Source organism: Mobula hypostoma, chromosome 6, assembly GCF_963921235.1.
Source record: "Mobula hypostoma chromosome 6, sMobHyp1.1, whole genome shotgun sequence".
Classification (NCBI taxonomy): domain Eukaryota; kingdom Metazoa; phylum Chordata; class Chondrichthyes; order Myliobatiformes; family Myliobatidae; genus Mobula; species Mobula hypostoma.
In genome coordinates, this window is record NC_086102.1 from 167101994 (window position 1) to 167117738 (window position 15745).

Genomic DNA, 15745 nt, shown 5'->3' on the forward strand with positions numbered 1-15745 from the left:
ACGGAACAACATTCGCTATCCTCCAATTCTCTGGCACCTTACCCGTGGCTAAAGGACGTTTTAAATATCTTTACTAGATAGATATTTAAGTAAGCTTTAACCAAGATGTAACCTACATATAAATTGTACCATATATATTATTTGCAGAATTGCGGTACGCTTTTAATCTCAAAACGAAATCCTACAACTACAGTGGATCTAAACAGATTGCAAATAAGAAATTTACGCGAATGTGCAAGATGCAGGCTAAGGAGGGAGTTTCCTTAAACGATATCGAGGTAGAATTCTCCTCGGCCGGAAAACTCCTTTTTCAGTTTCCCGCAATTCTCATGTCATAGCGACAGGCGGAATTTCCCGAAGCACAGCCGGCGAAAGGCTGCCAAGCCCCAGGAACAGCGACTCGCCCGACTCCGAGGGCCTCGGCCCCCCGCACCGCTCGAGCTGCTTCTCCGGTGACACCTCGACCCCTGACACTCCGACGCTCGCGCGCTTACGTCACAGCTTCTTGTGACATCAGAGCTGCAGCATGGCGGTCAAGGTGACACAACTGAGAATAACTGATATTAGGTTTTAGAATAGTTGGAACTGAATAATTTGTAGGTTGATTTGCTAAGCTAATGAAGCTGGTTGTATTGTCAAGCCTTATATAAGATTTTAATTGAAAAGTGAATGCTAATCGTTTTTAAGCTTGTTGGTGTTTATCGTTTACAGGCCTCGCGCTAGTCTGGCCTTGAATTAGGTTTAAAATAATTCTAAGTAAAGGAAATCGTTAATTGACTTTAACGTCTGACTGTAAAGTCACGATATTGCAAGTTTTGTTTTGACAATTCGCTATCTTCTCCCAGCAACGAACTGTTTCTGTGCAGTTCTTTATGGTTCCGAGATCGATAGTATGAACTGTCTTTTGACTGTCGGGGAGAAATTCAAACCCCAGTTTTGCAAATAAGAATAGAATACTTGTCATATTTGGTAGTACTTGTGTAATTTTAAAACGGCTAGGCTTGACGAAAGATCATTCGCGAATCTTTTTATCAAAGGGAAAATATATTTCAAGCTTGAGTTATTAGTTGTAAATTATGGGCAACACATGACCTCACCGTTCACATACATAAGGTAATCTGTTGTATATGAATGGCGAGACACTACAACTGAATATTGAGAAATGGAGTATTCCAATGAAATGAACATTTTTATCACTATGTTTATTTGGATTGATGATGACAAGAATGTTTTTTTCCTCAGGTGCAGTCAACAAAAAGGGCAGAGGTCAGCGAATTAAAGGCAGTATTTTTGAAGGTACATATTTATGGTGTTTGTTTAATAAACTGTAGTTTTTTGCTGCTAATGTGTAATTTTGCTTTCACATGAGGAAAACAATGGAAATCATACATCATTCTGAAGTAACATACTTTTAAGTTGTGTTATAGTGCTTTAGTTTTTTCGTATTTTTAGTTCTGTAATCTAGATTGTGAATTAGGTTAGGTGGATGAGTTTAACTGTCTTTAGGTCATTGTAGCTAATGTCAAATTGGTAAATGAATTTATTATTGTCACGTACTGAGGTACAGTGTTAATGAGAGTGTCAAATACTATGAGGAGAAGTCAAGGAAAATGGGCTTGAGAGGGAAAAATCATTCAGATAGCAGAGCATATTTGATGGGTGGAATGCCCTAATTCTGCGCCTATGTTTTATGGTGTTACACTTTGACACTGAGTAATTTGGTATTATGATTTCACTTTTTACATAATGTTTGTAATGGTAAAAGTAGAGAGATATTTTTATAATGCACATCAGAATACAGTATTTGAATACAATGTTTGAGATTTAAATTCAGTTTGCGATAGAGGTTGGTTTCTAGCAAAGGGATTATTTTATTTGTAACAATTTTTACCTCTAATACAATGTTGCACAGAACCAATCCTTTCTAAAGTTAATATGTAGGAAGGTAATTTTGGTAGTTATCTTTTCTTTTTCTTCTATTCCTACCTGGAAATATAAAAATAGTTTCTTCTGATCTTAGATGATTAGATTACGAAACAGACAACTGGCTTATCTGTTGGAAGAAAGGTCATTTTGTTTTTGTAACCTTCACACCCAAGGAAGCATGATGTTTAACACTTTGTTTAGCTGTACTTCAGAAAACTTGTCTGGGGTCTTTATGAGTCTTGGTGTGAACAGAATCAGAATCAGGTTTATTATCACCAACACGTGACGTGAAATTTGTTAACTTAGCAGCAGCAGTTCAATGCAATACATAATGTAGCAGAGACAGAAAAAAAGGTAATAATAAATAAAATAAAACCTAATAAATAAACAAGTAAATTACACATATTGAATAGATCATTAAAAATGTGCAAAAACAGAAATACTGTATATTAAAAAAGTGAGGTCGTGTCCAAAGCTCAAAGTGCATTCAGGAATCAGATGGCAGAGGGGAAGAAGCTGTTCCTGAATCGCTGAGTGTGTGCCTCCAGGCTTCTGTATCTCCTACCTGATGGTAACAGTGAGAAAAGGGCATGCCCTGCGTGATGGAGGTCATTAATAATGGACGCTGCCTTTCTGAGACATCGCTCCCTAAAGATGCACTGTGTACTTTGTTGGCTCGTGCCCAAGATGGAACTGACTAGATTTACAACCTTCTGCAGCTTCTTTCGGTCCTGTGCAATAGCCCCTCCATACCAGACAGTGATGCAGCCTGTCAGAATGCTCTTCATGGTACAACTATAGAAGTTTTTGAGTGTATTTGTTGATATGCCAAATCTCTTCAAACTCCTTATAATGTATAGCTGCTGTCTTGCCTTCTTTATGACTACATGAATGTGTTGGGACCAGGTTAAATCCTCAGAGATCTTGACACCCAGGAACTTGAAGCTGCTCACTCTCTCCAGTTCTGATCCCTCTGTGAGGATTGGTATGTGTTCCTTCGTCTTACCCTTCTGGAAGTCCACAATCAGCTCTTTCGTCTTACTGACGTTGAGTGCCAGGTTGTTGCTGTGGCACCATTCTACTAGTTGGCATAACTCACTCCTGTACGCCCTCTTGTCACCACCTGAGATTCTACCAATAACGGTTGTATCATCAGTAAATTTGTGGATGGTATTTGAGCTATGCTAGCCACACAGTCATGGGTATATAGAGAGTAGAGCAGTGGGCTAAGCACACACCCCTGAGGTGCGCCAGTGTTGATCATCAACGAAGAGGATATGTTATCACCAATCCACACAGACTGTGGTCTTCCAGTTAGGAAGTCGAGGATCCAATTACAGAGGGAGGTACTGAGGCCCAGGTTCTACAACTTCTCAATCAGGATTGTGGGAATGATGGTATTAAATGCTGGGCTATCGTCGATGAACACAGCATCCTGACGTAGGTAACAGGAATTCTGCAGATGCTGGAAATTCAAGCAACACACATAAAAGTTGCTGGTGAAGCAACTTTTATGTGTGTTGCTTGAATTTCCAGCATCTGCACCTGCTGCATTCACCAGCAACTTTTATGTGTGATCCTGATGTAGGTGTTTGTATTGTCCAGGTGGTCTAAAGTCATGTGAAGAGCCATGGAGATAGCGTCTTTCTGCTCAAAATCTGACCAAAACAGTCCCTTTCTGACCAAAATCTTAAGTTTTCAGTGTGCAATTTCTTTGTATTCTACTTGATTTTATAGCTAAGTTAAAAATGGACAAAACTTCAAATAAGAATGAGATCCTATTTCCATGCCTCCATTTATTTTATAAGTACATCAGTGTTTCCAGTATTTCTTCACAGCACATATGAAACATGATTATAAAAAAGAATGGGAACACTGAGGGCAGGAAAAATTTTATTTTGTCGTAAGAAAATATTGACAGTGCTCAACAGATATATTTACAAAGGGGAGGAGAGGATTAAAAAGACTAGGCTAAAATTGTTCATTGAAATTCAAATTAGTAAATGAATCATTGTTGCAAGACCAAAGAGGATTAGTAAGTTACTGCCACTGCTCACAATTTTCCAAAATTAATTTTGGGAAATGTTCCACAAGATGGAAAGAATAGTATGGATGACTTTAGACTAGTAAACTTTGCTGGAGAGTCCAGGTTTGTGATAGTTATTTGTCAGACACATATTCAGGCAATGTGGATTTGTAAAAGACCAACCTAATTGAGGTAGTATAATTTAGATAAAGTGAAACCAGCGAGAGGGACATTTGCTGGAGGTTATAATCAGTGCAGCAAGTCCTTCATGGTTCATTCAGAGATGGAGAGCGGTATACGGCCTTCGACCAGCACCACTTAGCAACCACAAGTTAATCCTAACTGAACCATGGGACAATTTACAATGACCGATTAACCCAGCTGGTATGTCTGGACTGTGGGAGGAAACCTGAGAAAACCCACACATTCCATGTACAGGTCATCCTTGTAAAGGATACCAGGATTGAACTCTGAATTCTGACCCCCCCCCCGCCCACCCAAGCTGTATTAAAGTCATGCTAACTGCTACACTGCAGTGCTATAATTACAGATGAAACATTTAGGACTTTATTTCAGCACAGGAAATAGTAATTATTTAAAGTGTTATTTTTTGTGAGCGTTTGCAGTGAATTGTATTTTCTGTTAAACTTTGATAGTCGGAAATTATTAACTTATTGAAATCAGCAATTGATATATTCTCGGAAATTCTAGTGAGATGGTCTTGATTAGTCTTAGAATCATAGAGAGTTACAACTTGAAAACAAGATCTTTGATCCACTGAGTCCACATCAACCCTTAACGGTAATCCTACATTAATCATATTGTCTTTTTTTAATTCCCCACATTTTCATCAACTTTCCCCAGATCCTTTCACTTATTTACACACTAGAAGTAGTTTACGGGGACTGATTAATCAACTAATCTATGTCTTTTGGATGTGGGATGAAAGTGGAGCATGAGGAGAATCTGCAAACTCCACAGGCAGCACTCGGATCAAGGCTAAAGCCAGATCTCTAGCACTGAGACAGTGGCTTTGGTAGATGTATCACTGTTATTTTTCTCTTTTGTCAGCAGGCATGTTTGATACCATTTTAAATTGTATGAAAGCAATTATCATCTCAATTATATTTAGCTATTTGCATATTGTCAAAATTGATTAAAGACTATTATTGAGTCAGACCACGACAGCACAGAAATAGGCCCTTTGGCCCATTTAGTATGTACCATAACTCTCCATATCCCACCCATCCAAATTTGTCCACATTTCTCTTAAGTGTTGAAATCGAACCTGGATCCATCACTTCCTCTGGCCCCTTGTTCCACACAATCACAACCTTCTGAAAGAAGAAGTTACCCCTGAGGTTCCCTTTAAATATTTCACCTTTTGCCCTTAACCTATGATTTCTAATGTCACCCAACCTCAGAAGAAATGCCTGCTTGTATTTCTTCTATCTATATCCTTCATAATTTTCTATACCTCTATTAGGTCTCCCCTCATTCTCGTACACTCCAAGGAATAAAGTCCTAACCTATTCATTCTTTCTCTATGACTCAGATCCTCAAGTCCTGACAACGTCCTTCTAAATGTTCTCTGCACTCTTTCACTATTATTGATATCTTTCTTGTAGATAGTTTACTAGAACTGCACACAACACTTCAAATTTGGCCTTGCCAAGTCTTGTACAACTGCAACATAACGTCCCAACTCCTGCCTTTTCCTTATAACCTCAGCTGGCTGGCTGTACTTTGATCTAGGGCAGGGGTTTGCAACCTTTTTTTTTAATGCAGTGGATCGAAACCATTAAGCAAGGGGTCCATGGACCCCAAGTTGGGAACCCTCGATCATAAGGCTAAGTATATTGCTTATTAGAAGGACATACTTGCTTGGTCTGAGTTTAGCATTGTACAGAAGTTGCTGAAGCCAGTTTAGTATGTAGTAAAAATCTAGAATAGCCTATCTTTTGAATCTTAACTAGACAATGGGGTGATCCATTGGGGCACCATTGCAGAGAAGGGTAGTGCAGTCTTATGTGACCAGAATGAACATTAAGTTTTCCTGATGCTGTTGGTATCGCTTTGCTTTGGAAACTGAAGCAGAAAACCTCAGTTTATTAAAGAAGAATGACACGTAGCAAAGCAAATATAACTGCTCCTCATTTAACGAAGGACACTTTTGATGGCATCATTTCTGGTTTATCTGTCATCCTTGTGCCTCTCGTTGTCATTCTGGAGATATACAGCCCTTTCATCCCGCGTGTCTTCATCTCTTCTGTTTGTTGTTTGTCTCTGATCCTGGAGACGTGCATTTCTCAGCTCCTTTGTCTCTTCCTCTCTCCTCCTGTGCCTGTTTTTGTCATTCTGGAGACGTGCAACCCTTTCATCCCCCGTCTCTTCATCTCTTCTGCTATTTGTTGTTTGTCTCTGATCCTGGAGACGTGCATGCCTCTCCTCCTCTGTCTCTTCTTCTCTCAACTTTTTTTATCCTGACTCTTTGTTCCTGGAGTCAGTTTAGTATGCAGTAAAAATATAGAATAGCCTAACTTTTGAATCTTAATTGTCACTGGGGGAAGTGCAAAACTGTTCAAAATATTGATTGGAAGAAAAAAATGAAATATCAACAAAAATTTATTTGAAATGCTTTCATTAAAACTATACTTTTAAAACAGCCTGGTGGCAGGGTTATTTGAATATGGTTATTTCAGATGTAAATGCCAACAAGCTTGCTGAGCTGGGTGTATGCCATTCGCACTTGACTGGCTACTGAATCGGATGCCATATCAAAGTAAGATGGTTGATTATGGGGGAAGTGAAAATATGGACCAGCTGCACTGTGACCTGTCATTAAATTGCAGTCAGTTGGCGAGAGGTTTGATGACATCTGTGACCGTTGGTTTTCAGCAACCATTGCTTTTGGAGAAGTTTGGGAGGAAAGAGGATCTTCGAAGTTTAATGGTTGTAAACATTGTTTAATGTATCTTTATGGAATTAGTACGTCGTAAAGTAACTCGTGAGACTTACAAATTTAATCCTTGGTTTTATTGATTTAAATGATGTGAATGAATGGTGGGTTACTGGTATTACTTATCAGTCCAAATTAGTAACTTCTGTAGTTAAAAGGTAAATACTAATTAAAAATGAGCTTCTAAAATGCTTATGTAGATTTGTTATGCATTTTTTTGAAGTGCAACCCATACATTTAACAGTGATGATCAGTGGTTATTGTGGAATAACAGCTTTGAATATCATAAAAATATTTGGCTTATAATAGTGGTGTTGACTGAAGAAGAGCTATCTTGTTCATCCCATTTTTATGATCTTTTGTCATAGCTCTGTAAATTTGACATCACTTTTAGTTGCGTGGCACTGGAATGTAAATAGAGAAATTTTAAAGTCATTCACAATTCATCGTAATGATCTACCATTTGTTGCTGGAAGTAATCTAATAAAACAATAATTAGAATTTCCCTTGCATGCATAGCTTTTTACATCTTTTCCAGGACAAACAGTTGAAAGTGAGAGTTGAAAATGTCGCAGGGAAATGCACGGATCTGGGACATGAGCAAAAGGGTTAAGCAGTAAACTATCTCCTTAAGCAATAGGTTGATAAGGAAGTGTCAATTAGAACAAGTGAACTCAGTGCCAGATTGTATAAAGAACAAGTTAGGAAAAGACGGATCAACGTTAAAATGGCTCTGGATAAAAGAAGACAATGGAGAAGTAAAATGTGTTTATGAAGTTTTCACCAGTTAAAATCTGAAAATATGAAACTTAACAGTCCAAATTAATTGTATTTATAACCTTTTAACCATCAAAGCTAGCACAAATTGCATATTGAAGAGTGTCATATATTTCTATTAGGCATATTGATAAAGTCTTTCACATTCATTTTGTGGCGATAGTTATTGATTTTCGTGTAGCAGTAATCTGTAGTATCATCAGGCACAGTAGAAGTAACTGTACTGCTAGAGGAAAGACCAGAGAGGAAATTTTCCAGTACTTAAATTAGCATGCTTAAATTCATGGAAAGTTCACAACTGAAAAGGTGATCACTTGGTCCATTATTTCCATGTGTCCTGCCTTTTGGAGCAACTCACTAGATTCATCTCCTGACCTTTCACCTTGCAGATGTTTAAAGTTTTAAATATTTTATCCAATTCCTGCTTTGAAGGGCACTGTGAAACTGCCTTCACTATTTCTGCACATTGCATTCCAGGTCCCAACCATAAGCCACGTTCTACAACTTAACAATTATACCAAGACAGTAGTCTTCTTTTTTTCTTGTACTTGTAATTGTAGTTGCGCGTGGCCAAGTGGTTAAGCCGTTGGTCTAGTGATCTGAAGGTCACTAGTCCAAGCCTCAGCTGAGGCAACGTGTTGTGTCCTTGAGCAAGGCACTTAACCACACATTGCTTTGCGATGACACCGGTGCCAAGCTGTACTGGTCCTAGTGCCCTTCCCTTGGACAACATCGGTGGCGTGGAGAGGGGAGACTTGCAGCATGGGCAACTGCCGGTCTTCCTGGAAACCTTCCAAGGCACAAATCCATGGTCTCACGAGACTTATCGGATGCCTATATATATTAATGTATTAATATATTAGTTACAAGGAGAATAATGCATGAGATTTACTAAAAATGCTCGACAACAAGCAAAGCAAAGAAAGTTAAGTGTTAAGCATACTAGAGATAAAATTTTTGTAATTTTAGGGGGTTGTAAAAGATGGGTGTTGTTCTTAGAGTGGCATTCAAGACAGTTATTCTGGAGTGGGATTATTACTTAAAGGTTACCAAGATGTGAAGGAAAGGTTAACAACTTTATTTAGTGGCTATATACATATCAAAGCTGGCGAAAAGCCAATTTCTATTTTCTGTCCTCAGATTATTTCTGAACAGGCAGCTAGATTTCTGTCATTGACCTTCTGTACCAATGGTGACTTGGGAACTCATGAAGTTTCTGTGCTATTGGAGTCTGAATCCCTTTTTTCTTGTTAGTCCAGAACGTTATAGCATAGAAACAGGCTCTTCGGCCCAGCTAGCCCATGCTGAACTATTGTTCTGCCTAGTCCCATCAATCTGCACCTGGATCACAGCCCTCCATACCCTTCCCACCCATGTACTTACCCAAACTTTTCTTGTCTTGCTATCAACCCCATATCCTCCACTTCCACTGGCAGCTCGTTTCACGTTCTCACTACCTTCTGAGTGAAGTTCCCACTCAAGTTCCCCTTAAATATTTTACCTTTCACCCTTAACCTGTGACCTCCAGTCATAGTCTTACCCAACCTCAGTGGAAAAAGCCTGCTTGTAATTACCCTTTCTGTACACTTCATAACTTTGTGTACCTCTACCAAACCTCCCCTCATCTTCTCTGGTACAGGGAGAAAAAAATCCTAACTTAGTCAACCTTTCCCTATAACTCAGATCATTAAGTCCCAGCAATATCCTTAAAATGTTCTGTGTATTCTTTCAATTTTATTGATTTCTATAGGTAGGTGACTAGAACAGCACGTGATACTCCAAATTTAGCCTCACCAATGCCTTGTACAGCTTCAACTTAACGTTCCAGCTCCTGTACTCAATACTTTGATTTATGAAAGTCTAATGTGCCAAAAGCCGTACCTACTTGTGATGGCATTTTCAAGGGGACAAAGAAATGGCAGATGAACTTAATGGGTACTTTGCATCTGTCTTCACTGTGGAAGACACTAGCAGTGTGCCAGAGTTCTCTGAGTGCAGTGGAGGCATGGTTCTGGAGGAATAGAAGATTACAAATGTCACTCTACTCTCTAAGAAGGGAAGAAGCAAAAGAAAGGAAATTATAGGCCATTTGGCTTCTCAGTGGTTGGGAAAGTGTTGGAGTCTATGAGTAAGGATGAGGTTTTGGGGTACTTGGAGACAAATGAGAAAATAAATCAAAGTCAGTATGGTTTCTGTAAAGGGAAGTCTTGCCTGACTTCTTCGATGAAGTAACAAGCAGGGTGGACAAAGGAGAGGCAGTGGATGTCATTTACTTGGATTTCAGAAGGCTTTTGACAAGGTGCCACACTTGAGGCTGCTTAACAAGATAAAACCCTGTGGCGTTACAGGAAAGATGCTGGTGTGGATAGAGGAATTGCTGACAGGCAGGAGGCTACGAGTGGGAATGAAGGAGGACCTTTTCTGGTTGCCTATGTCTAGTGGTGTTCCTCAGGGGTCAGTATTGGGATTGCTACTTTTCCCATTGTCAGTGATTTGGATAATGGAATTAATGGGTTTGTGGCAAAGTCTGTGGATGATACGAAGATAGGTGGAGGGGTAGGGAGTGCTGAGGAAGGAATGCGATTGCAGCAGGACTTGGACAAATTGGAAGGATGGGCAAAAAAGTGACAGATGGAATGCAGTGTTGAGAAATGTATGATAATGCATTTTGGTAAAAGGAACAGAAGTGCGGACTATTATATAAATGGAGAGAAGGTTCAAACATCAGAGTTGCAGAGGGATTTAGGAGTCCTTGTGCAAGACTCCCAGAAGGTTAATTTACAGATTGAGTCTGTTTTAAAGTAGGCAAAAGCAATGTTGGCACTTATTTCAAGGGGAATCGAATATAAAAGCAAGGTGATAATGCTGAGGCTCTTTAAGAATAGTCAGGCTGCACTTGGATTACTGCCAACTGTCTGAGCACCTCTGTGATATTTTTCCAGAGTGATAATGCCACACCTCCCTCTTTAATACCTCTCCCACAATCATATAAAAAATAATGAAACCAAAGACCAGTGAGCTGCCAGTCCTCCCCCTCCTGCAACCAAGTCTCACGAAAGGCTACAATGTCATAATTCCACATGCTGATCATCTACCTTGCCTACAATACTCCGTGCATTGAAATAGATGCAACTCAGGACATAATTCCCACTATGCTCAACCTATCAATTCCTGTCTTTGTATGTAGACTTAACATAATCTTTTCACACAATGACTCCACTATCTGCCCTGGAACTCTGGCTTTCATCACCTGTTACTCTAGCTTAAACCCCTCGGAGCAGCATGAGCAAACCTTCCCGCAAGCACATTGGTTACCCTCCAGTTCAGGTATAAATCGTCACATCTGTACAACCTTCCCTAGAAGAAAGCCTAATGACCCAAAAATCTGACGCTCTCCTTCCTGCACCATCTTCTTAACCATGTGTTAAATTGTATTATCTTCTTATTTCTGGCCTCACTAGCATGTGGCACAGGATCCTGGAGGTCCTGTCCTTTAACAGACAGTCCTGTTCTGCCTGTAATTTTCTCAAAGAATTTCAACAGAGTTGTCAGGCAATATTTCCCGTCAAGGAAACCATGTTGACTTTGGCCTATTTTATCACGTGTCTCCAAGTGTCCGAAATCTCATCTTAATAATGGACTCCAGCATCTTCCCAAACAAGCTCCCTATTCTAACCCTGGCTGCTCCGCCCAAACCCAACTTCTTTGTATTGGTCATCGCCAAGTGCCTAATTACCCAATGATTTCAAGCCTATTGAATATCCCAAATGGTTCCGCTCACACACACTTGTCACAAGCAATAGCTCACACGATCCCAAGGCTGCCAAATATATTCATCTTTTTCTCACAAGAATTATTTGATTACATTAAAATATAACAATAAAGGTATTCTGCTGAAATAAGTAATAAACAGGCAATGGCCCTGAGCTTGCAGTAGTACTGTTGTGTGGCTCCCATGTATGAATACTTAACGGAGGAAATCTGTAAGTTTGTGTCATAATACTGTTCCTCCATCGAAAGCACATTGACAGAGATAACATCGGCAAGTTTCAGTGATATTTAAACTTCAATATTTAAAACAAAATGCTGTTATTCAAATCGGTAAATTAATAGATAATTAATTTTGAGTGTATATAGTTGAAGGAAGTAAACTTTGTCATTATTAAATGGTTCTCAATTTATTTTCCTTCTGTTGCTGACCCTGGCAGCATCATCTTATCTACAGTTGATGAATACAAGACCAAAGCAGATAATCATTAAACATTGAAACATGGAGAAAAAATATGTCAAATCATGGCTGTTGCACATGTTCTTTGTGCCTGTCTACGAGTACCTTATCCTGGCTGGTGAACAATGTACATTTGCAGTTGGGTAGGTGGTGTCTGCAAAGAACAACATTCCTGAGCCAACCAGCCTTTTCTGTGGGACTTTATTAAAAGCCTGATAATCCATGTAGATAACGCCTGATACTTTCTCTTTTCCATTTCTGCTGCCTCAACAAAAAAATTCTATCATGTTTTCTGAAACACTATTTGTCATTTAACATATTGGGCTGCCTTTCCTTCGCCAATTCACACTTCAGGTGCCTTTTAATATTTCCCTTTATTACTCTTCACAAAAGCTTTCCTAGAATAGAAGTAAAATTTCATAGCATGCCTTTGTCTGCCCATGTCCTTGCACTCTGTTTGAATATAGGTTTTATTTTTGTCATTTTCCAGTATTCTGGCACATCTCTTGTCTAGGAAGAATTGAAAATTATGACAAGACTTTCATTAGCCTCTACGTCTAGTAACCTGTTTCAAACACCTAGGATGCATCCCAGTACATTTTAAGGATAGCCGGCCTTTCTAATATGCCATCCTTTCACTCTATTACTGAGTCTGTATTAATGTTTTGACAACATCTCCTTCCCTGGGAAAGACTGATTTTAAAAATGACTCAATATTCCAGCCATACTTTCTGTATCAAAGGATAGACCAGTCTTTAATCAGCTTGCCTCATAAAACCGATTTAGAGATTTTCATACCTATAGAGACTTTTCCAGCAGGTCAGGCAACATGAGTGGAGAGAGAAGATCAGTTGATATTTCTAACCATTTGAATTCTAATGAAAGATCATTGACCTAAAATGTTTATTCTGATTTTCTCTTTCCACAGATGCTGAGTACTTCCAGCATTTTCTGTCTTTATGTTGGATATTTAGTATTTGATTTTTCTTGTTTTCACATTAGACTTATTCAGTTGTATCTGTCTTTTATTCATCACTTTTACTTTTTCCTCATGCTCTGGGCCTGGTTCCTTTAACTTTCTTCCTTTTTTTGCTTTCTATCTTGCACCAGATTGGTTTTATTCTTTACCAACAATCTGTTGAGAACACAGTGGATTGAACAACATTTGTGGGAGGAAAAGAATTGTTGACATTCGGTTCAACAATTGTATTGGGACAGAGAGATGGTCAGTACATGGGGTGTGGTGAAACAGGAGTCTGAGGTGATTAATGGATTTAGGAGGAGTGTAAATTCAAAGTAGATTTTATTATCAAGGTACATGTACATCACCATATACAGGCCTGAGACAGGCAGATTGTGCCACTTAGGGGAGGGATGCATGGATGGAGTTAGGACAGTGGCAAGCGAATGTTAGTTGGAGGCAAGCGAGAGGGGGGAGAAAAGGAAAAAAGGTGGGGGAAGATGAGTGTAAAGATTGGAGACAGCTGCTGTAGGCAGATAAGCGGGGACATAAAGGGCTACCAGTGCTGGATTCAATTAAGTAGAGGAACTGAGAATGGGAACTATTAGGGGTAAGGTGAATTGCATTTAGGACCAGACCAGATGGGGGAGGGATTTATAAGGAAACTTGTGTGTGTCAAGAGTGGATGAAACCAGGAGTGGAGGAGGTGAAGAGGCGTTTTCTCTTTCCCACCAGTCTTGGATGGTGGTGACCAGTTTATGCTTTCCCGTTTCTGTAATACAGGTTTTCCCCACCATCCGAAGGTAGAGCGTTCCTATGAAACGGTTCATAAGCCGGAATGTCGTAAAGTGAAGAAGCAAATACCATTTATTTATATGGGGAAAAATTTGTGAGCGTTGGCAGACCCAAAAAATAACCTACCAAATCATGCCAAATAACACATAAAACCTAAAATAACAGTAACATATAGTAAAAGCAGGAATGCGATGATAAATACGCAGCCTATATAAAATAGAAATGCTTTTCTACAATCATTGCGGCACTGTTCTCCGTAGCGAAAATCTCACATGAGTGCTCTCAGCAAAACACTCGGCGCAAGTGCTCTCGGCAGAAACACTCTCTCCAGTAATCCTTAAGCTATGAAGCTGCCAAATCATACCAAATAACATATAAAAATACACAGCCTATATAAAGTAGAAATAATGTATGTACAGTGTAGTATCACTTACCAGAATTGGGAAGACAGCGCCGAGCACACTGATGATGGTGTGTTAGGCTGAGTCATCGGAGGTTGGGCTGGTGCAGTGGTCCCCAACCTCCGGGCAGTGAACCGATACCAATCCGCGGAGAATGCAGCGGTTGCCGGGATGCACCCAGCACATCTTTAAGAAAAAAGCCGAAATAAACAAGCTAATTAATTATTTCAGCTTTTTTCTTCAAGATGTGCTGGGTGCATCCTGGCTACCGCGCATTCTCCGCAGCAATTTATCGGTCCGCGGCCCGGAGGTTGGGGTGATGGGACACTGGGGTATCATCTCATCGTTGTCTGTTTCCATCAGGCCAGGCAGGTCATCTTCCTCTATGTCTGCCTGCCTTGATGTCGAAGGTTGAGGTTCGTCGTCTGCTGTGGCTGATAGGGAAGACTTGAAAAACGACACTATGCTTGACTGCTTAGCCTCGTGCATTTTTCTGTCATACAGTGCTTTGTAAGCACTCAAACCATCTTGCAAATATGCCCTAAATCAACGTACCTTTTCAAAATTAAAGTCGTACTTTTCTGCAATCATTGCAGCGAAAACTCATGTAGTTGCTTCACGTTCAGTTTCTGGACGACTTCGCTTTCGGTCCATTCGTTACTGCATTCGGTTTCGATTGTTATCCTATCCTCTTCCAGTTGCATCAGCTCTTCATCTATCAGTTCTTGGTCATGGGATGCCAAAACCTCTTCAATATCATCTTCATCAACTTCCACAAGCCAAACCATATAACCACTTTGTCCTTACTTCGTTCACCACGATCGAAACGCTTAATTATGTCTAATTTTACGCTAAGTGTAACACCCTTACGAGCTCTCTTAGGCTTTTCCGATACCTTAGAACTCACCTTGCTAACGGCTGCTCACAGGCACGTGTTTAAGCAATGCCGGCTAGAATGCAATTCCGGGAGAGGAGCTTGGCTGCTCGGGGCGCGCGCTGCCTTTTATCACGCACTGCTTTTTTCGCGCGCTGCCTTTTTTCATAACAGTGAAAACATCTTCTGTTAGCGAAAACATGTAACTAATGTAGGTCTTCCATAACAGTGAGGTTTCGTAAAGCGAATGTTCAAAAAGTGGGGGACCACCTGCAGCAGAATTTTAGAAGAAGGCAATGAATGGTTCCACAATTTCTTCAGCCATTTAAAAAAAAATGCAATGTAGGGCTTCAAGTCCAGAGGATGTGTTTCTCAGAACTGGGTTTAATACCACTGACACATGATGTGAATTTTGTGTTGTTTTACAGCAGCAGTACAATACAATACGTTAAAAAAAACTATATAAATTACAGTAGAGATACTGTAAATGAGTGGTGCAAAAAGGGAGCAAAAAATACGTAATGTTTGTGGGTTGGCTCATTTTCTGTTAAGAAATCTGAATGGCGGAGGGGAAGAAATTGTCCCTAAAACATTAAATGTGTGTCTTCATGCTGGTCTACCCTTTGATTCAGAAAGTATGCTGGAATATTGAATGAGTCATTTTTAGTGTCTTTCCCATCGGTCCCTGATGTTAGCAAAGAGTGCATGTTCTGAGTGATGGAGGTCCTTAGTGATGCGATGCTGCCTTTTTGAGGCATTGTCTTTTGAAAATGTCCTCGATGCTGGGGAGGCTAGTGC

At 39.8% G+C, this 15745-nt stretch overlaps 1 protein-coding gene across 2 annotated transcripts in view; it reads left to right on the forward strand.

The window, feature by feature from the left end:
* The first annotated feature begins 385 nt into the window (after positions 1-385).
* Positions 386-15745, forward strand: part of slc25a12 (solute carrier family 25 member 12) — a 99081-nt gene continuing 83721 nt past the window's right edge. Inside the window, exons 1-2 of one of the 2 annotated variants that reach the window (XM_063052179.1) lie at positions 386-538; positions 1243-1296. In XM_063052179.1, coding sequence (XP_062908249.1) covers positions 527-538; positions 1243-1296 — 66 coding nt within the window. In that variant the 5' untranslated portion in view covers positions 386-526. Of the gene's footprint in view, positions 597-1242; positions 1297-15745 lie in introns of both variants that reach the window. The other variant, XM_063052180.1, reaches the window with a different exon arrangement.